General features: G+C 32.1%; 2 protein-coding genes across 2 annotated transcripts; one reads left to right on the plus strand and one right to left on the minus strand.

Annotated features, from left to right (window-relative positions):
* Positions 1-682: 682 nt before the first annotated feature.
* LOC113512121 (uncharacterized) lies at positions 683-5926 on the minus strand. The gene is made up of 4 exons (XM_026895905.3): positions 5817-5926; positions 4047-4112; positions 3024-3194; positions 683-910 (listed from the first exon to the last, which is right to left on the minus strand). Exons 2-4 carry the CDS (start codon positions 4105-4107, stop codon positions 696-698), a joined length of 447 nt encoding a protein of 148 aa, XP_026751706.1. The 5' UTR covers positions 4108-4112; positions 5817-5926; the 3' UTR covers positions 683-695.
* A 5649-nt stretch (positions 5927-11575) lies between these two features.
* LOC113512003 (pickpocket protein 28-like) lies at positions 11576-22126 on the plus strand. The gene is made up of 11 exons (XM_026895747.3): positions 11576-11593; positions 12316-12551; positions 13387-13629; positions 14841-14955; positions 15810-15967; positions 16065-16290; positions 17360-17627; positions 18559-18624; positions 19614-19797; positions 21502-21593; positions 22011-22126. The coding sequence occupies exons 1-11, from the start codon at positions 11576-11578 to the stop codon at positions 22124-22126; spliced, it is 1722 nt and encodes a 573-aa protein (XP_026751548.2).
* Positions 22127-22344: the final 218 nt, after the last annotated feature.

Raw genomic sequence — 22344 nt, forward strand, 5'->3', positions numbered from 1 at the left:
AGACTCACACCTCCATAATTCTCTATCAGCTGTCATACCTGAACTCGCTTCTCAGGGGGAAAGGGATTGTTAGCAATGGAGTTTGACTGCCCCATTGCTAGCAATATAATAGGTCGACCTCCACGTGGTTCCCCCTGGAAACTATCGTGAACAATTCTTGTTGAATTCGTCACGATGGGCTAACTGAACCGACTGTGCCCTACCGCTGTATGCTGATAGCCGGGTGGGGTTACTATTTCATTATCACCCATAAAAAAGAACTTCTCTTTTCGATTGATTTTAAAAAAAAAGAAGTGGTATTGATTACATTATATTTGTAACTTCTGAATTTTGTCATTTCTGAACCGATTTGAAAAATTGTTTTGATTAATTTTAAATAAATTTTATCATAATCGGTTCAGTATTTAAATCAAAATAACTGATTTCGTCACGATTGAAGTCGAGGTTTTTTTGTAGAACAAAATCTATTATATGTATGTCATCTTTCACATAGTCTATTTTAATTTGTTGTATGTAATAAAAAAAAATACATACGTTAAGTTATACAAAATAATGTATGGATTACTCTAGATATCTTAAGTAAAACAAACTGACACTACCACAACATAGAGTATGCAAATAGGTACTGTCTGTTTGAGCCAATTTTTTATTACATAAGTAAGGAAAAAATACTAGTAAAGAATAAAAGGCTTAAATTATCTATAATAGTATAAAACCGCTGATAGAGTCAAGAATAGAAGAGTCGTGGCACCAGGATCGAGCTGTTCAGAACTGTTGCAGTGGTCCTGGAAGCACTGGCACACTGTCTCCAGGTGGTCATAGTTGTTCGCTTGGTAGCATTCTTTTTCGTGGCGCACCCACCCGCAGCCGCGAGTCACACGTAACTCTGAATCGTGATGCTCGTGATATACTGGAAAATAAAAAAATGATACTTTTATCTCTCTTTCCTTATGCTCCATACTCCAAAGATTGTACCAACTATTATAACTTAAGGCACTTAGAAAAAGAAGCGACAATAACAGTGAATTATGCGATGTCGGAGACTTAAGACGATTTCGGAAGTTCGAGTATGCAAGATATTTCTGAGCAAAGACAATATCTAAAGTTTTTAGGCATTTGTATAAGTAAGAGTTTATTATTTATTCGGTCATACAATTATTACTAATAAACTAGAATAATATTACTAAAAAAATAATAATAGCACTAAAAAACCTAAATCCATCTTCATATATCATAGTACGGGTACCTATGTCAAATTTCCTGACGATAGATTTTGCCGCTAAGGTACCAATAGATAACTACTTAAGTAAATAATAATTCTAAGCAAATTTGTAAATTATGATTAAAAATGGCCAAATTTCTAAGTCCTTACCAATATTGGTTGTTTGTTACTTCTTAGTTTTATAATAGCTTAGTCAATCGTCACAAAAATTGGCAACTTATATGTTCGCCGTGTGGTCCCGGCATAGAATGGGCCAGTCCTTCCCTTCAAATGGGTGTTGAAAGAAGCGACTAAGGGAAATTAGTGATTGAGGGATGGACAGCAGCGTCTGTCTTAAAACATTACCGAAAGCCTAACTGCAGTTGTCAACCCTCCTGCCAAGCGTGGCAACTATTGGCAAGACCCTTCTTATGAGTGTGACTTATAGTTTTTTTTAATGGATGATAATGGAATGGTAACCCTACCCGCGCTGTCGGTATACACCGGCGGGCCACTAGTGAGGGATGATAGGTGAGGATGAAGTAGGTCAGTTAGCCCATCATGACGAATTCAACAAGAATTGTTCACGATAGTTTCCAGGGGGAACCACGTGTAGTTTGACCTAATAAGGCATATTGCTAACAATAGGGCTGTTAAACTCCATTACTAACAATCCCTTTCCCCCTATAACGTAACATTTGAGATGGAGAAGTGTATAGGCTAGTTTTTATCTCTGTGGAATAATACATACTAGTAACACAGACGTAGTCACTGGTAAAGATTAGTAATAAATATTTCATATTTTATTTGTATCTAGTATATTAATCTCTGAACTCGTCGAACTGATTCTTTCACTAATAAATAAAAAACTACTATCCATGAGTGATGTGCAAGTATATCACTTCCATTTTACATTATCATCACTAACTTTTATTTAATTCCCCATAGGAGTTTCCACGGAAATGGGTGATAATGGGTTCACGTGGACAAAGCCCAGAGGAACAGTTGTTTCAACAATATATCTACATATAATATTTTATTTTAACAGAATCTAGTCTACTATAAATGTAAATAACAACTTTATCTATTGTTTATTATAGCAAACCAGTACTACTTTTTACCCGCGACTGTATCTGCGTCGCCGGAATAATTTTATTAACCAGAATATAACCTACATATCCTCTGTCGTTCTCCATTGAAAATACTACATGTACTTATGCAAAATATTATTATATCATAAGCATTAATTAAACGGATTTTCAGTCGTGTGGTCCCGGCATAGAACGGGTCATCCCTTCTTTTCCCGTGAGTGTAATAAGAGGCGACTGAGAAAACTTAATGGTCGAAAGATGGGTACCAGCTTCCCTCTTAAAATTTCACCAAAACTTGGCAGGTGAATAGTGGCAACTACTAGCAAAATTCCCGAACGGTTTTTTAATAGGTAAAAATGGAATGATTACCCGTCTATACTATTCATTAATGTTGACGGGGTAAATAAGGATGATATCAGGTAAGTTAGTTCACCATGTCTAACTTTTGGTTACCATAATGTTCACGATAAGGAACCGCGAAAAGGTCGACCTGACGAGGTATACTGCTAGCAATGGAGCCGCTATTCACTGTTACTAACAATTCCTCTTGGTTTAACTGTTGATTCCTAGTAAATTAGTTACGATGTTCAAACAGTGGAGTTGGTTTCATTCTCTCCTATGATGTCTCATACTCCGCCAGTATATAATAATATTGCAGCTCGGGTTACACCTCTGTTATCATCCTTAAAAAACTCCATTTCACCTTAGTTAGGATAAAAACATGAACTAACTGGTCTGTATGATCTTCCGACAGAAGAAGTTGACGTTAACAGGACTGGGTATGGCTCTCTCGCAGTCGACGACCGGAATGATGCGCGAGCGTATGTCTTCTTCTAGAAGGTTCGGATTCACGCATGCGCTATTGTTGGCGCTGTTACAATAGTAACAGTAAATGGAAGATGCTGGAATAACAATATAATCATTAAATTGACTAACTTTTACACAACTGTTCAATAAAGTGTGTAACGTTTTCAAGGATCATGTACATCTTGTGAGTGACTTCTGAATGCTAGAGATTTGAATGTATGGGTTCAAATCTTTGCATTAACCCGAATGACACTATATCTCATATATATATATATATATATATATATATATATATATATATATATATATATTTAAAATTTTGATAGAGTAGATTAAAACCCCAAGTCAAGACCAAACAGTAAATCTTTTTGATAAAGACATTTTCTTTTTACCTTTTAATACAATAACTACCGGTTTAACTTACGCGTGATTAAATCGAAAAAGCTTGACTAGTCTCAGGATTGATTAAGAAACCTTTTTTATTCTTTAATATTGTTTTTATGAATAAATGAATGTATTCTTTATTGTGCATACTGTTGTAATTACAGGTTGATAAGTAGGTAATATGGTACAACACAGTCTACCCGCTACGGGCGTACAATATCATATAGTAATATATTATATATTATTAAAATATTATTTAGTTTACTTGTTTTGTGTTACTGTAGCTATTTTCGAAAAGAATTATAAAGAATTTTCAATCATTTATTCACCTGCCTACGCGGTGAAGACCTACTCATATTTCTCCTTAATGAATGTACTTTATTGTTAAGTTATTATAGATTTTGTTCTACAGAAAAAAGTTTTCTTCAATCTTAGCAAAACGAGTTATTTCGATTGAATTATATTGAAAACCTTTTACTTTTTTGAATTCGATTAATAATTATAATCTTTTTCGTCCCAATTTGAATTGCAGCTAAGAGTTATTAAATTTAACAATAACTTACCTCTGTAAATGAAACACAGGAAAATTATGAGTGTACAGCAAATTTTGTTAGTTATCTCCATACTGTCTGAAATTAATATATAATTGTTCATTAATATAATATAGATTAGTTATTACAAACTTACACAAAAACTACCAATAAGACTTATTATGAGTACTAGATAATGAGACATAAAGTAAGGGATAAACAAATAAAGAGTACAGTAGAAATTAGACACGGCTTTCGCAAAAATATGTATCACAGTTTAGGATTCAATAAAAAAAATTCTTGATCAAATTGACATAGGAAACAAAATATATTGAAATTTTTCATTAAAGTCTGAATTATCAAAGATTAATTAGACACATAGAAATATAGTCAAAATGCTCTCTCTATTTTTAAGTAGGTTAAAAATAGCTATACCTACAGAGAGATAAATATCAAAAATAATGTAGACACAAAAACCGTTTCACAAAACTCAAAAAATTTTATACAGATAATATAATCTAACAGCTTATTTTATTAAAATTATAGGTAAATATCAAGATAGAAGGGAAATTACTAATATACATTTATTATTATGACTTTATTGTATTTAACATTAAGTAGATGCACAAAAAAGTTTATTGAACTTTACTTGAAAGGCGTCTGAAAGGAGATGGAAAATCCATTAGAAGGTACAATACAAATCAGCGAGGATGAATGTAATATCTTTGTTCGACCGGATGTTAGATAAACATTTTAATTTATCGTTTAAATAGCTTTTCGCGAACTCGTTCGCGTGACCGAGATATGTTAATTGACCTAGATATGTAGTAGCCTTTGTCCTTCTCTATCCCAAATATAATAGTACTGTAACGTGCCCCTGTACGGATACAATACAGGTTGCCCCCCCCCCCCCCCCACTAGACGAAGTGAACTTAAACGTATTGCTATTCAATGAATGCAGATGACTCAAGACCGATCCTTACGGCAGTCTATGGGGGAGGGCTATCATCGCTTTAGTACTTTAAGTAGATTATAAGATTTTCCAAACTAAAACTGGAAGTATTTATTATTTATTGAAGTTAAACTATTTAGTTTAATTAAGGTCGATAAATAGGAGGTGAAAAAACACAATCCATATATATATTTTAGTTGATAGATATTATGAATCCGAATATCTTTCACAAAATGGATTTTTATCTTTCTTTTTACCTGTAAGTACAATGTCTTGCCTAGTCGCTTTTCATTATATTTACTTACATTTTTAAAGAAATATTGTTTTGAGTCAATTTTCACAGAATACATACTACAAACTTATCTATATATTCCGCACAGATGTCTCTCTCATTTTTAGAGAAATCTAGGCAAAATAAAAATACAATCAAAAGATTTTGAATTGAACAAGAAAATAAAAATTGATTACTATATTACTTCCACGTTATGTTTCTTATGGAGAGGGCAGAAAGAACTGTGCAAAACGTATATCAAAGATTACGTGTTTAATAACATTATGTTTCTTATTTAAAAGACGTTTGTTAAATTTTTGGCAATTATGAATAAAAAGTAATTTTATTTTGTATGCCTCTTGTTTCATCCATTTTTATAATATACACTATTTTATTTACACTTATATGGCAAATAAAACTATAATATGATAAAAAAAATTAAGCAATAATTACTAGAAAAGATTTTAATTTGATATTTAAGTGATTTAATTCCGATGAAAACATAAAAAAATATATATGTAAAGCGATAGCTGATTTTAAACAATTAAATAAAAACATAACAAAAAAAAATAACAATTACCTCATTCACACTAGATTAATAAACAATGTTGTAATTACAACACAACGGACGCAGTTCACTTGTTGTATGTAACTGAACTCATCAACTCGACACACTATGGTAATATGTACTTAACGATACGTATTGTACGCTGATCTAACAGTTTTAATCGTATGTTTATTTTACTATTTTAATAGTATGTTCTAATATGTTGAACTTTTTTTTCAATTAATTGATCATTGTAAACATTTTCTTCAAATTAAATGAAATGAAAGTGTTCAGAATGTTAAATTCATCACAGAAATTGAACATGTTAAATTGGATAATCGGTGAACAAAAAGCTGAATGTAGTCGAATCCCGATCATCCGAATCAAATAAAACTAGATGTATTGCGTATAATCGAAAATCCGGATAATCGATTCCAAACAATTATTAAATTTTAATATTTTTTTACTATGTAAGGGGTTTTATATACGTCATCTCTAGATGATATTTTTTTAAATAGTATTGTCTACAATACTATTTAAAAAAATATTAGCTATAAAAATAATGAATTACATAGTGCGTCACTGATGCGCTTCAATTATAACAACTATATGGGATCCGATTTGTCCTACCTTGTCCGGATAACCGAATATTCGGATAATCGATGAAAATTGAAAGGGAAAATAAGCTTAATGATATATTAAAAAATAAACACCTAAGTTTTTACACAATTTTTTAATATACGTAAATTAAACTAATTGTGTAAATAATTCTATGCTATCGTCTAATTTGAAATACAGTTAATTCTTAACAATAAAACACTGTTCACGTCTATAGGAGATATTTATCAGATCCTCAGGTGGGCGATCAGCTTATTTACTATTCCATCCTTATTAATATTTCAAATGTGAAAGTCAGTTTGTTAGTCTGTTACCTTACAGTATCACCAACCAATCACTGCGAAATTTGGTATACACTTACTATATGAGATAGAGAACGATACAGGCTACTTTTTTTATCTTGGTCAGTAAACATAATAATATTCCGATAAAGCAGACAAAGTCGCGGGTAATATTAGTAATATTTTTTATAAAAAAAAAGGATATAGCTGCAACAGTGCCTAAAGTGTATTCGATATTTATAAATATATCAAATAATTTTATAAGTATATTATTTTTAATATTGCTATTTTAAATGAATTGTAGCTGCACTAGCTAGCATTATAGGGCGACTAAGGGCAAACATTTGTACGCTTCAAAATTTTATTCAAGTTTTTATTTTGGGATAAGGGTCTCAGGGGAATAAGGGTCACTGACTGCATAGAATAACTAATACGACAAACGGATATCACTCGTATGTGTTTACGTTCCACTTTACATTGACGCTGTAAAGGCAAAACGTATTAAGCGTCATTTCGTGAATTTTACTAGATGGAGTGACGACCTCATATACGTTACAGGGAATCAGTGGATATAGGTGGCTCGGGACTGTTCCTTATGGCAGTCTATGGGGGAGACCTATTTTCAGCAGTGGACAGATAACGGCTGATATAATGATGATGATGATGATGAGTGAGTTTACAAGCAATGCAAAAAAAAACGAAACCAAAATACTATATAAGTGATACGAGGTAGTATATTCAATGTTTGATTTGGTGATAATAGATAACATATCTTTTTATTTATGATATGTTTTATATCATGCAATACTACATACATAAATAACACACACTTTTACACTAATTATTGCTGAACTTCCAGTGATGCGACGTTTCAAATAAGTATCTCCATAGATTTTTTCTATTTAATTTAACCTACCCTCTAAAAATAAGCATAATATTGTCTGGTATACAAATTGTGAATCTGTAATTCGCTAATGTATGGTTAAATATAATATTTTTTAATATTGAAAATATTAAATTAACTGTATTATTAAAAAAAAATATCAACAAAATATAATGGAAACCAACCAAAATTTGTGTGAATACTCGACAAACTGAGGAAATGTTAACGCCTGGCTAAATTGCAAGATCTTGCTTCAATTAATTTATTATCTTATCTTATAATTGCATATGGGGTCAGCTAAGCCGTTGCAAGTTGACCTATCGGGATATTTTGTGCTTCCCCCTGCCTTATACCATCATTTCATAGATCCTATGTGTTACCTTAACAATATCCCGCGGTTTAAGATATCTGTAGTCCTCTAGCTCTAGATAAGCCGTTCCCAGTAGAAATTTATTAGATATACTCGTACCATGCCACGCAGAAAAATTTTGAATTCAATTAATTATACATTAATGTCAGCTAAAGTGGTACTTAGTACATTTTGCTTTTCCAGCGTCGATATTATGTATAAAGTTCATTTTCATTCTATTGATAAAAATAATAACTGTTCTTAAAAATATCGTAAAAAAATATTACACAATAGTACTTTTTATGATATGTCGTAAGTTAAATATATACACTTTGATGTTTCATCTCAAAGCACAATCAAGCAAGATCACAGAGCTAGATAGGAATAGATGACGCCAATAGCGCAGCAGGTTTATATTTATTAAACACTAAGCATGTTAAAATATGAACAATAAAAAAAATATACAATACTATTTGGAATGTCTATTTTTTACATTTTAATTATCTTTTATTGTGAAATGTATTAATGAATATTAATAATAGCAGGCATTGTGTAATTTAACATTTTACCAGTTTCTGGTGTATGTTAAGCTGTTAAATATATATTTGTACCTATAAATGTTCATGTGTTCAAGTCATAAAAAGATCGGCAGGGTCCAAATGAAAATTGGTTTCAATAGATTATTCCTAAGTTGCACTGGAATATTATTAAAAGTGCAATAGAATTAGTTTAGTTACATTTTGATGTCATAACGGCTTAACTAGTCGCCATGAAATTTGGCACACGTATAGTATTTGGGATGAAAAAGGAAATGAGTGACTATTTCGCCATACATGAATGAATGAATGAGTATACTTTATTTGCATTATACAATATAGGAAATAAACAAGACAATTTACAAACATAACGATACAATTGTATAAGTACAGTAAGGCGGTCTTATTGCTGAGAGCAATCTTTTCAAGACAACCTTAAGGTAATGGACTAATTGTTGTACATCAACATCTTTCGGTCACATGAAGTTGAAAATAAAAAATAAATTGGTAAATATATCTTTGATCCTATATATTTAACATACCTATTGGTTCCATCTGTGTGACGTGTTTTATCAGTGGCCTTTGACACTAGATTGGTATCCCCAAACATAGATACTTATTCATGTCACAATAACATGTAGGTATTTACAACACAAATGTTGATATGAATTAAATAGATAAGGTATTATTATATTAAACTTATGTCTGTGAAAGTTTACAAAAATATTTGGTCTCTCATGCAGATATAGTCACGGGATATGGACAGTATTACAGAATTATTGTAAGAAAAAATGTAGTGGATTATTAAAACATGCATAGATTATATAATGTAGATGATAGTTCATTTTATCAGATCCGGAGATTTTGCATTTGGGTGCTTCTGTCCCAATCGAGTTTCCACCGTGACGCTGTACTTGCATGAATACGTTTCAGTTTAAAGGATATGACACTGAACACTTGTAGGTATATTTTTTAATAATCAGCTAATTTATATTTTAAAATATTTGTTTCCAGGTAAAATACCAAGATATTTAATAAGGAATACGTTTCTAGTCAACTTGTACTCATAGAGCTTCAGGACTCTGCGTTACAAACAAATACATACAGGACTTAATACTATTTATTTAGGTATACGAGTATGTACGTATAATATCTAAATTTATGTTTGTATATTGTTAAAATTATACTGAATTTTTGTTATTTCAATATTTTTTTTACAACACAGCAAACGAGCATGCGGCTCACCTGATGGTAAGTGACTACCGCCGCCCATGGTCACCCACAACACCAACGGCATTGCAGACGTGCTGCCAGCCTTTATTATTAGGTACATATCTAACATATATGCATGTGATTATATATACAGTACTATCATACCTACTTGTACAACAATTAGTCCATTACCTTAAGGTTGTCTTGAAAATATTGCTCTCAGCAATAAGACCGCCTTACTGTATTTATACAATTGTATCGTTGTGTTTGTAAATTGCCTTGCTTATTTCCTATATTGTATAATGCAAATAAAGTATACTCATTCATTCGTTCATTCCAAAAGCTCCAATTTTCAAATAGCCAAGTGAAAATTCAACAATACTTTTATACAGTGCAAAAAAAAGCTATTCGAGATTGTGATTGATATGTAACTTTCTGAATAGTTTGCTGGAGGCGTATGATTGTTATTGTCCTTATTTATAAGTTTTAAAAAGTATTTCAATGTTACATTCCGTATTATTTGGCGTAGAATAAAAATATGGAAAAGGTTGTTGTTCATCCAAAAAGTTATTATTGTATTTAGATTGCTTTGTTTGTATAATCTAAGACTATCTATGTTCATTATAATTGTTATCATATCAACCTTTTACTGTTTACTGCTAAACTAATGCCTCCCCCATAATGGAAGGTTTTGCTAATAGTTTTTTTTTATCCAACAGCAGCAAACAAGCTTACGGCCCACCTGATGGGAAATGGTAACCGTCGCCTATAGACATAAGCAGTACCATAGACATAACAGAGTATACTGCTATGCTTGGCAGGCGCAACAGGCTCTCGTCCATTAAATTCCCTTAGTCGTTTTTTACGACACCCATGGGAAAGGAAGGGGTGACCTATTACATTTCGGAACCACATGGCACAATATCTTTATTATATTAGTATTATTTATTAAAATAACTCATTCGCAATTTGGGCGCCGAATGGTTAAGGCATTAGGCTCTGAGCAACGATCTATTAATTTGCCTGAAGATGACTTGTTTAAAGGTGAAATATGTATCGCAAAACATGCGTGGATGGAATAGCGGTCGGAGATTCATGGCCAATATAGAAAGTTGTAGAACTTTTGGTAATAATAATTATTATAGTCAATATTCGAGTGATGGCAGTTGCACGCATACTAATGGTAACGGAATTAAAGAAAATAATTTTAATCAACTAACTAGTGATATGGACTTCCGCAAAATAACACGTAGTTCAGTAATTTTTGTTAAACAATAAAAGAAAACTCTTGAAATCACTTCAATGTATAGGTTGTGTGTGACACACACACATGCTTGTGTGTGATAAATGTTGTCATCTCCCGCTCTATTACCAAAACGTCGTTGAGGAGCACGTCATTTGCTCGGATCTTGAATGCTTTTTATTTTTGTTATTTTCTCTTCGAGATAGAAAAACATTCATAGTAAGTATTATTTTATTATACGATTTTTCATTTGTAACTAAAACAAAAATTCACTTTACAAATATAATATCGTTCCTTTCCCGTGGGTGTCGTAAGAGATGACTAAGGAAACTCGACCATTAGGTCGAGGGATAGGCAACCTTTCTCATAAAACATCATCATAAAGACTAACTGCAATTGCCAACTTGCGTACCAAACGTGGCAATAACTGGCAAACCCCCCCAATAGTGGGTAGCCTATGTTCAGCAGTGGACAGTTAATGACTGATGAGATATGAAAGTACACAATTTAAATTAAAAAAAAAACCTCACTGTTGTGTATTGCATGTCTTACTAATATCAAACTATTAGAAACGGGGGTGGCTTTTTTTGTAATATTGTTAAGTGCATTCGAAGATTGCAACCATTTCAATGATCATTAACATCGCTAGAACTAACCTTTATATGCGACAATGTATGCCATTGGACATGTAAGTAAACAAATTTATGTTTATATTTTTATGATAATATCACTTAACATAAAAAAAAAATACAGTTTGATTATATTTATTATTAAAATTTTCTATAATGTAAAAATTATATGCCTATCTAGTTGGGTGTGGAGACTGTTAGGTCGACCTCCACGCAGTCGCCCTGGAAACCATCGCAATTAATTAAAGTACGACGAAGGTTAGCTGGCCAACTAATCTGAGTTTATCCCTAATATCCCTCACAGGTAGCACTCTAGCAAATCATACAAATTATATGCATAGAAATGAAAATATTTTGAAGCGAAAATAATATTCAATTTTTGAAATTGTTTAAAGCTATGTCAAATTAAAATAATGTAATATTATTAAAACTTAGATTATTAAATCTATCTATCACTTCCCCTCTCTCTTTCTGTTTCATAAATTCACCAGAAACAGATGTACAGCTGTGTGTAAACCAGACTTGTACTTATCGAACTGAATATATCAACATAAGATATGGTTTCTGATGTCTTTCGATGTTAACTGATGTATTTAGATGTAACTTTAGATTCCAATATAGGGAAATTGCACCAATTAAGCAAAGTGCAGCATACACACTTCGTTGCATTTACAATTTGTCTCTCTACCTGTGAGTGGTTGTTAATTCTAATTAGTTAATTGAAAAGACATCGTTTACATTCCAGTTCATGACAGAAAAGCGATAAATGAATACGTTACAGAGCGTTGAAGTAGAAAATGTTACAAATTTGTATTTCCGCGATTACTATTTGAAAGATTTCAAATATATAGGTCATGAAGCGTTACGGGGGAACAGTGGAAACGTATACAAAAACGCCAATAAGTTAAAAGGTAAAGGTGGAGCAGTGACATGTCAGTCGCTTTGGAAGATATGGGGTAGAGAAGTGTTGAGAGGCGTGAAACAGTTTTTTTATGATGGATCCCTGCATGGGGTCAGGTAAGTAATTTCCGGGTTAGTACAAACAAAATTTATAAGAAATATTTGCACTGTCAAACTTATTTCTTCCGCTGTGAAACTTGGCTGCTATGTTCCATATTTGAAATACGCTAGTGAAATTGTCTAATTGAATAGTTGGATGTTGTCAAACAAGATCTTCATGTAACGATTATCAGCATCACTATTCACACACACCTATCCAATGTCCACTGTTATACATAATGTTTAGTTCTTATTACATTTCATAATGTGCTTAGTAAAAATTTAAACAGGTGTAGTAATAGGTCTCCTCCTTATTTCGCCATAATATACAATCCTTCACCACTTGTAGCATATAACAATTCTAAGAATACCTTATATTTTAAAAATGATTTCTTTTCTTTTCATTTAAGAGTTTCCTCTTGTCGGTGCAACTAATTCATGCATCTTCCTCCAGCCAGCTCTATCCCAGGCCATATCCTTTATCTCCCTATACGACATGACGCTAAAAATGATTATCAACATTAAAATGAACGAAGTCAAGATGTATCCTAGGCCTAATAATATTTGCAGAACCGTAGGTATTGTAATTAAATTGTAATCTTAATTGTGCAATACAATTATACTCGTATTAAAAGAAAAGAGATTTCAGGGTCGACAATGCCATTTGCACGTAGTTAAAGCATTGAAAAGCTACCGTTTAACATCAGACGGGCCGTATGCATGTTTGCCACCTTAGTGGTATAAATAATTAATATTTTTTTTTATTTCATAGACCATAAATTTACATTATATACAAATTAGAAGTATTTTAAAAAACTTAACAAATTATTTTCTTATTTTATTTCCCCATTAGATATATCTTCGAGCCAACGTTCAGCAGAAAGGAGCGCGCCGCCTGGATCCTCATTGTCATCATCAGCGTAGCAATATGTGCCGTCAACATCATCCAGCTGGTTCTCAAGTGGACTTCTACACCGTTCGTCAATGTTCTAGACTCATTGCCTACACCTATATGGGCCGTGCCTTTCCCAACGGTGATTCTGTGCCCACATTTACATGTCAAGCTATCCTTTGCGAATGTTTCAAATCTGGAAGGGTATGTTTGAATAATTTTAACTATCTTCTTTAGTTAGTGGCATCGGATATATCAATAGACACGTTTTCATTACCACACGTATAAGAAAGAGCAAGACCTGGGTGTTGAAATCTTGTTTTATCTAATGGTATCAAAAATAAAAAAGTCTCGTTTTTGTTATGCAAGCGGTTAGGAAAATGTATCTATCGATAGACAAACTTTCCACTTGTTTAGAAAGGCTATTGTAGTTATTGTATCTATTTAAAATCATAATCTGAGGGTAGAAAATAGCAATCATCGCCTTTTTGACGTGAGTGCAATATTATAAATGATACAGAATTGAATAGAATCATTTTTCCGTAAAGACAGTGAAACAAAGAGCAAGTGTTTTAATTAATTTTTAAATCAATTAGCTGACCCGGTAAACTTCGTATCACCTACAATGGCATCTATTTCGACATAGCAATTTCCATACAAAATTTCCTATCTTAATTTTTCGATTTTTGTTCTTATATTCAGGGGTTTCCCGTATTTTTTTTTTCTTTTAAATCACCCCTGTACTACAAAGAATAAAATAAAGTATTAAAAAATTACTCGGTTACGTCTTTTTTGAATTTTAACAATACTAATGAACGGTGATTCATTTTCATAGGTATATATAGATAAAAGGAAAATCCATCGAGAAATTAAAACACAAACAGTAGGTATATTTATTATAAGCTAATATAACATAATTTTCTAGAATAAATAGATCAGGCTTCTGGCTACCCAATGAGGAGTTATAGTTGAAAATATACATATGTAGATATATGTATCGAGAGCAATGAATGCGGGTCATCTAAAGAATCCTATAAATCTTGGAAACTAAGAATGCTAGCTTAATAAAATAAACGGTGTTTAATAGACAATATAATACCCCTTAAATGAAAGTAATAAAATTTATAAGTCACTATATTTTATTTATTACATACGAGTAAAAGACAGAAAGCAAAATCAAATGCAGTATTTCATAGTTCCATCTTCGAAAGTCTTCCTTTTTCAAATTTGATTTTTTTATGACATAACCTTGCAGTAACTAAGTAGTTTTAATACCTTAATTTAAGAAGTATTTAGTTGTCTACTAAACACAATTTATTTCATTAAGCTAGCATTTTTATTTTCCGAGATTTATAGGTTTTTTTAAGTGACCCAGATTCATTACTCTCGAGTGTATTTCTTTGTTTTTATTCCAGATTAGATCAACTGTTTGCTTCATTTGTTTGTCCTCGCCTATCTAGCAACAAAAATATATCACAGCATCAACTTAGTCCAAATGAAAATGCGTTGCTGCAGAACTTCATTGATAAGGTTTGTGAGAAATAAAATTATTATATGTATATGATAATACGTGAACATAGAAATAAACAAACTACATAGCATTAAAATTATTATTATTAGAATACGGGCTTTTTCTAGGCAGAAAAACCTATGACACTGTGATCTTTCCATGATCTTTTGTGCTCGCCCATTTTTAAAGTTCGCTGCTAACTCCAATCAATGTTAGTAATTTTAAGATATTTTTTGTAGCAATGTTTTTATCTCCTCAGGATATAAAGTTTATATTCCAAAGGTTTATATTTCCATATTGTTTATGTATGAGTCGGCTACAGCCACAAATAAAGTGCTGCGGCGTTTCTTTCTCATTGTGACAAAATCTGTAAACACTTTTTGGGCATAAGCCTAGTTGGACCAGACGCTTGTTTAGTTTGCAGTGTTCAGTAAGAGCGCTTATTAATACACACATATTATTTTTATTAAAAAAAAATGAATTTCTTAGAGTAATTTACTGAAAACCCCTTAATCAGGGCTTTCTAGTGATTTAATCCTGGCAACAAGAGCTATTGTTTGCTAGTACATAGCTTACCCAATCGGATTTTTTATCACAAAGGTGGCAAACAAATGTAACATCCGCCAGTTGATAAACAGTAGCTTATAGGCGATTGCAACATCAGGGATGTTAAAACCAGTTCAGTGGTTTAGTTTTTTTAATAAAAGTAATTGGTTTAATGATAATTGATGTCGGTTTTTTTTTTTGAGGTCACAACTTCAAATATTTGTTGTTTGTTGTTATTTTGGCTATTCATACTCGTAGAATTGTAAGTGCCTTATTTTCGCTTAATATTGTCTTGGTTAAACCTAATTAAAATTATCATTATTTTCAGGGTTCTCTAAAATGCACTGACATCATCAAGAAATGCAACTGGCCCGCCAAACATTATATTAATTGGGTGGGGAGAGAATGTTGCGATGAATTATTTCGACCAATTTTCACAGAATATGGTCTTTGTTACGCCTTCAATAGTTTAGCTCTGAATGGAATGTAAGACATCAGCCTCCTTCCACCATAAGTTTTGTTTTTTTTTGTTTGTTTTTTTTTTTGTTTGTAGATCTCTGTGTACTTTTGTTTTTTTGTTCAGGACCAATGACACATTGGAGTGGCATAAGACATTTGATAACCGAGCGACAGCTACCAAGATAAAGTGGAACTTGGATGGAGGGTATCCTCTTATGTTTCCTCCTGATCCGAAGTTGCAGCCGCTTAGGGTGATGGTCGCAGGAGAAGCATACGGCCTGGGTGTGGAACTCTTTTTGAATAATAGCGAACACCAATATGCGTGTGATGGGAATAGTTTGGGCTTTACTGTAAGTAATTGTTAATTGTATAGATTATAAACTAGTTGTTATCCGTGGCTTAACACACATTAATTACGCATATTTTACACACCAATCAAGGTTACGTGTCATTTATTAAATGTGATTGACGACAAAATAAACGCCTACACTTTTATTAGTACGATGTGAAAGAGTGTTTGAATCGATCAATATGTTATTTTGTGGTAACATTAATAATAGTACGCTAAAATTGTTATAAATATTACGTAATAAAATTATAAACTTACTTGAAGAAGAAACAATAGGAGTGCCTCGCGGTGTCGTATTTCACTCGAGAGATAAAGCATCTATATTTTGGGAATCACTGTCTTCTAACATATTTAACTGCCATTTAAATATTTTTTCATTAAACGTTTGTATACCTATAATACATTCTAATTTGCACCCGTGCAAGACTAAGGTGGATAGTTAGTAAAATATAAGTGAAGTATGAGGAATTATATAATTAATTCATTTTTCACTTTTAGATATTTTCGTTAAATACCGGATTGAATATTGGAATTTTTTACTTTGAAATTTTGAATTGTATTTATTTCCATACTACCATAAAGTGATTTTCTTTTCAAGTGACTGAGTGCAAAGGCGAAGCGACTGCAATTTTTTATAAATTAGCTAATATGTATTAGCTTAATACTTTAGGCTTTATTAATAACCCCCAATAATAAATAAATATTATTTAATGACCCCCCATGCGTTGCCACTCCTGAGGACTCAGGTGTTATTCCTCTGTTCCCTATAAATTCACGCCATATTCCACCCTTCAAACCGAAACATAGCCATGCAAACACAACTGCTTTACGGTTAAAACACGAACGGGACAGAGGTATCCAAACAATCGACTTTTGTACAAAGTCTCCTAAGGTAACTTACGAACCCATTTGGAAAATTCTTTTGTTATCTGACATGATATACTTTCAAATTAGTCAAAATAAAAAAAAATATTAAAATCAAAATAACAAATTTTGCCGTGATTGAAGTCAGTGTTTTTTTTTTTTGTGGAATACAATTTTAAATTATTGATCGTTGTAACGTCTTACAGGTATTGATTAGATCCCCGACAGACCACGCTTACACGACTACAGTCCTTCGTCTCCCTATGGACAAGATGACAACTATCGAAGTATCCCCGATCACATACAAAACGGACACTGCACTGAGGAATCTACATCCGGAACTACGGCAATGCTACTTTCAAAACGAAAGAAAACTGGAACACTTTCATTTCTATACGGCGACAAATTGTAAAATCGACTTTTACATACAAGAAGCGAAGTTGCGTTGCAATTGTTCGCTTTATTATTGGCCAAGTAAGATTTCCTTTTTTATAACTATTTCAGCAGTTAACTGTCCACTGCTGCATAGGCCTTCCCTATAAGGGGAGTTTTGCCAGTAATTGCCACGCTTGGTAGAAGGATTAGCAGCCGTAGTTAAGACCAGAGGGAGACTTTCTACAAAAGTCGATTGCTTGGGTACCTCTGTCCCATTCGTGTTTCAACCGTAAAGCAATTGTGTTTGCATAGCTGTGTTTCGGTTTGAAGGGTGGGATATGACGTGAATTTACTGGGTACGGGGGAATAACACCTGAGTCCTCAGGAATGGCAACGCATGGGGGGTATCATGGGTGAAACAGTATACTCTGTTATGTCCATGATACTGCTCATGTCTAAAGGCGACGGTTACTTTCCATCAAGTGAGCCGTCAGCTTGTTTGCCATTCTAAGTTGTACAAAAAAAAAAAGCTTTTAGAGATGTTTTAAGAGGGACGCTGCCTATCCCTCTACTATTAAGTTCCTTTAGTCGCCTCTTACGACACCCACAGGAAAGGAAGGGATGGCCTATTCTATGCCCGGATCACACAGCGATTTGTTATAATAAAGTTTATTAAATAAACAATCCGTAAACACCTCATCGCTAACCATATGGCTATCAACATAAAAGAAAAATGTGTTTTTTTTTTTTGCAATGCTTTGCACTCAATAGGACTTTCCTGACATGTTTAGTCTATGTGAATCTTAGTCAAATAAAATATAGGTTAACTTTTATGAGAAAAGAACCAACAGTGGAACGTTGTGACGATTAAAATAATAAATGTGACTAAAATTTATCCAAATTCTAACCTTATCGAATAAAATCTATTGGGTGCATAGGTATAAATGTATACAAGTATGAGCATGTAGCTCATACTTGTATATCTGAAATTTAATATTACGGTTATTTTTATGTCTTTTTATTTTTTCAGGAAAGAACATTCGAGATCGTATTTGTTCCACTCCAATAGATTACGAATGTGTTTACAAAGTTAAAGGTATGTTTTAATAACATCATCGTCATTATCTTTCCATTGCTGAATATAGGTGATTAAACTTTTACGGTAATGTGGTAAGTTTTAATTAAAGTGGACTGTATATAATTAATGAGTATATTTGCGGTTGTCGTTTCTTCGAGCTGTGTGACCAGTCTATTGTTACTTCAGCTTGCTGATACCCTCCCTCTATCCTTCTAGCTATGTCAGTTACTTTCGTTTTTTTGCGGATATTATCATACCGGATTCTGTCATGCAAATAAACTTCGAGCATAGTCCTCTCCGTAGCTCGCTGAGTAATTTAATGCTATTGCATAAATTTAATAATATACAACTACCTAAATTACAAATATAAATAAATTGTTTAACAATGACATTTTGAATATTTGATGAACGGATTCGGATGAATGACAAACAAGCTGACAGCCCATTTGATGAAAATGATCACCGCTGCGTATTTACTATGAACAGCACCATGACAACACACAATACACTGGGATGCTTTTCATGCGTTTCATTCCTGAAGACTATGACGTTATTTTAAATGGATGATAATGGAATGGTAAATCCGCCTGCACTATCTATATACGCTGATGGAGCACTATTGAGTGATGATTGGTGAGAATGAAAGCAGGTCAGTTAGTCCATCTTGATGAATTCAACAAGAATTAACTACGATGTGTCCAGGAGAAACCAGAGTAGTTAGACCCCATTGCTAACCCTCGGATCTTCCTAGACGATGGCGTTATGCCTCCGTACCCTGTAATTTTATTCCAATATCCCATCTTTCAAACTGAAATACAACAATGCATATATAGCTGTTTCATGGCAGAAACACGAGTGGACAGAGTTACCCATACAGAAGACTTCTGCACAAAATTTCCATTTGTTATGTTTTTCGACGAATGATATTTTTGGGAAAACAATTCAGTTTTAGAGCAATGCTAACGATATTAATTTCAGCTTGTAGATATCTAAATGCTTTTTCACAGATATAGTAACGGAACAGCAAATATTTGCGTACTACGATGACTGTGAAGAAGGTAAAGCGTCCAAGAGCAGCACTACATCCTGCCATCCCTCATGTAACGAGGTCATGTACGGCTGCCAGGTGTTCTACTCCGATCTTGTCAAGGAACCTGGTGATATAACCCCTTCATGGGGAAAGCCGATAAAGTAATTAAATTTCATGGAATGTTGTATTTTTTTACATGTCTGAAAAAAAAATTTTTTTTTAAATGTTGTTTATCACAACAAATGGTGCAATTAGGGAACTCTATATATTACAAATTTTTTAATCGGATTTCATTGAAAACCGTTACCATAGAAAATAGTAATAATATTGGTATACAAAAAATCAGTATAAAAGAAATATCATAATCTTTTTAACAAGTAAATTTTATTCCACGCGATAAAACACCGATTTTAATCATGCAAAACAATAAATTACTTAAAAACTAAACTACTGCAATAATTTTGATTAAATTTCTATAATCTTTCAGATACACTGAGAATTATCGAAATCTGTTTATAAATAACGGACTTTTGAAGTAACAAATTTAAATGAACATCCAAATTGAGAAATCTCCTACTTTTTTTGAAGTAGATTAAAAAGCGAATGTAATACGATTATTGTAGAAACTTGTAAATCATAATGCATGATATTTTTTTCGCATTATTTCTGTCGTTGTGTATTTTTAGGATATTATTTTGTATATCAATATTTAATGGGTGCGATACAACCCCCTGTGAGTTTTGGGGATTGGAATCAGATGCAAATGGAGAGTTATATTTTTATATCTTACATCAACTTTCAGAATAGGGAGAATATTTTTATTTTTAAGCAGGCTGTGGTCCAGACAGGGTTGGGGATCTCTGTTTTAGAATATCAATGAGATCATGTCAACATTCAGGTTTCTCCTAATTTTTCTAAAGTGCAATGTTTTTGCCTAATTCGTAGTATATATAGGTAGTCAAGTAATTTTCGAATTTATTTTTAGTCCATTGAATAGTTTATATTAACAAACAATATTTTTCAGTCTAATTCTTCTCTTAATAATACTTACACATTATTTTATTTGCTTATTTAGTTGTTAAAGCCTTTGCATTTGTTTTTTTACTGTGTAATTTCATTCACGCAAAAGACTCATGCGACATCCTAATTTGTTGTATGTCACTGTCTGTTAAGCCCATAACTGTTGCCGAAGTTGTACATAAAAAATGTATGTGTCTCTTTTACGTCTGAATAATATAATTCAGTAATTGATAAACTGAACGTTAATTCGTGGAACGGAATGCTGTTACATGTATTTATTTGGAATGATTCATGCTTAATATAATTAGAGTTGGATTCAATGTTCGGCCCAATTAGAGACATCCGTGGCCCGTAGCTTGAAAACTGTTTATAATTTTAATATTAATTTACAGTTGCTATTAATTATTACTCATATTGAATATGAATTTTATTTATCGACCTACTTAAAAAAAAGGAGTATATCTTGAATTTTTTAATGTTTTTTACCCCATAACGCTGTCAATTGTAAACCGATTCGGATAATACTCGTACCATATTGTATAGGTATTATATTTTTATCTAAATGAATATATTTACAGATAGGTTTTTTTAGATTTTATCAAAATCAGTGCAGAAGATTAGTTTTTAAATCAAAATAATTGGTTTTATCTCGTTGAGCTTAGGTTTTTTTACGTGAAACACAATTTTAATTATTCGTTATAAATATATTAGTCTACTACTGAGGTAACGAACATAAAAAACAAATATAACCAAATCAAAAACCTTCTTCTTTTTTTAATTCGGTTAAAAATCACACTCTGCTTTTAATCATTTGTAATAAATAATTAATTTTATTTAAACTACAGGGGAGAGTTAACACAGATCAATGTCCATTTCTATGAAGACATGTTCCTTGGACAACATCGTCACACTCAGTATGACGACTATTACTTTGTTGGTAAGATGATCTTTAAAAATATTATGATATACATTACATTGTATTCAAATAAAGGAATTGTTAAAGAAAAAACTATTGAGAATCATATTGTACGATTGATAGAGTATTTTTCCATTTAAGATTCATTTCAACCGACTTCAAAAAGAAAGCTGTTTTCAATTCGGTTGTATTGTTTTGTTTGTTACTTTATAACTCCATCAGTTATAAACCGATTAGGGCTTTTTTTATCTGAATAAAAATATACTTACAGAATATTCTCATACAAATTGTATCAAAATCTTTTAAAAATTTAGTAGTTCAGTTTTTAAATTAAAATAACTGTTTTTGTCACAATTGAAGTCGTTTTTTTTTTTTAAACAATCTTAAATTATTTCTTACTTTAGTTATTGTCTACATGTACTTTCCTATTCTTTTTAGGTGCTATTGGAGGACTTTTGAGTTTATTTCTTGGATTCAGCATCATCAGCGTAGCAGAACTGTTATATTTTGTACTCCTTCGACCTCTGTACATGATCCTGAAAAAAAATTATTGAAGAAAATAAAAGCTTTCAGAAAAATAAATGTATTTTATTCTACTATTTAGAATTGTTGAGTCTTTTAAATAATCTTAAGTACCTATTCAGAAATAAGATATGTAACTTTCAGATATCACTTCAAATTAAATTAAAGTAAAATTTTGAAACAAAGTACATTTGAATTATACTTAATATACATAAATTAATCGTACATAGTCCTACAAGGTTGTCCGTAT

The sequence above is a fragment of the Galleria mellonella genome, unplaced genomic scaffold, assembly GCF_026898425.1.
Source record: "Galleria mellonella isolate WM207_F2 unplaced genomic scaffold, CSIRO_AGI_GalMel_v1 utg184, whole genome shotgun sequence".
Taxonomy (NCBI): domain Eukaryota; kingdom Metazoa; phylum Arthropoda; class Insecta; order Lepidoptera; family Pyralidae; genus Galleria; species Galleria mellonella.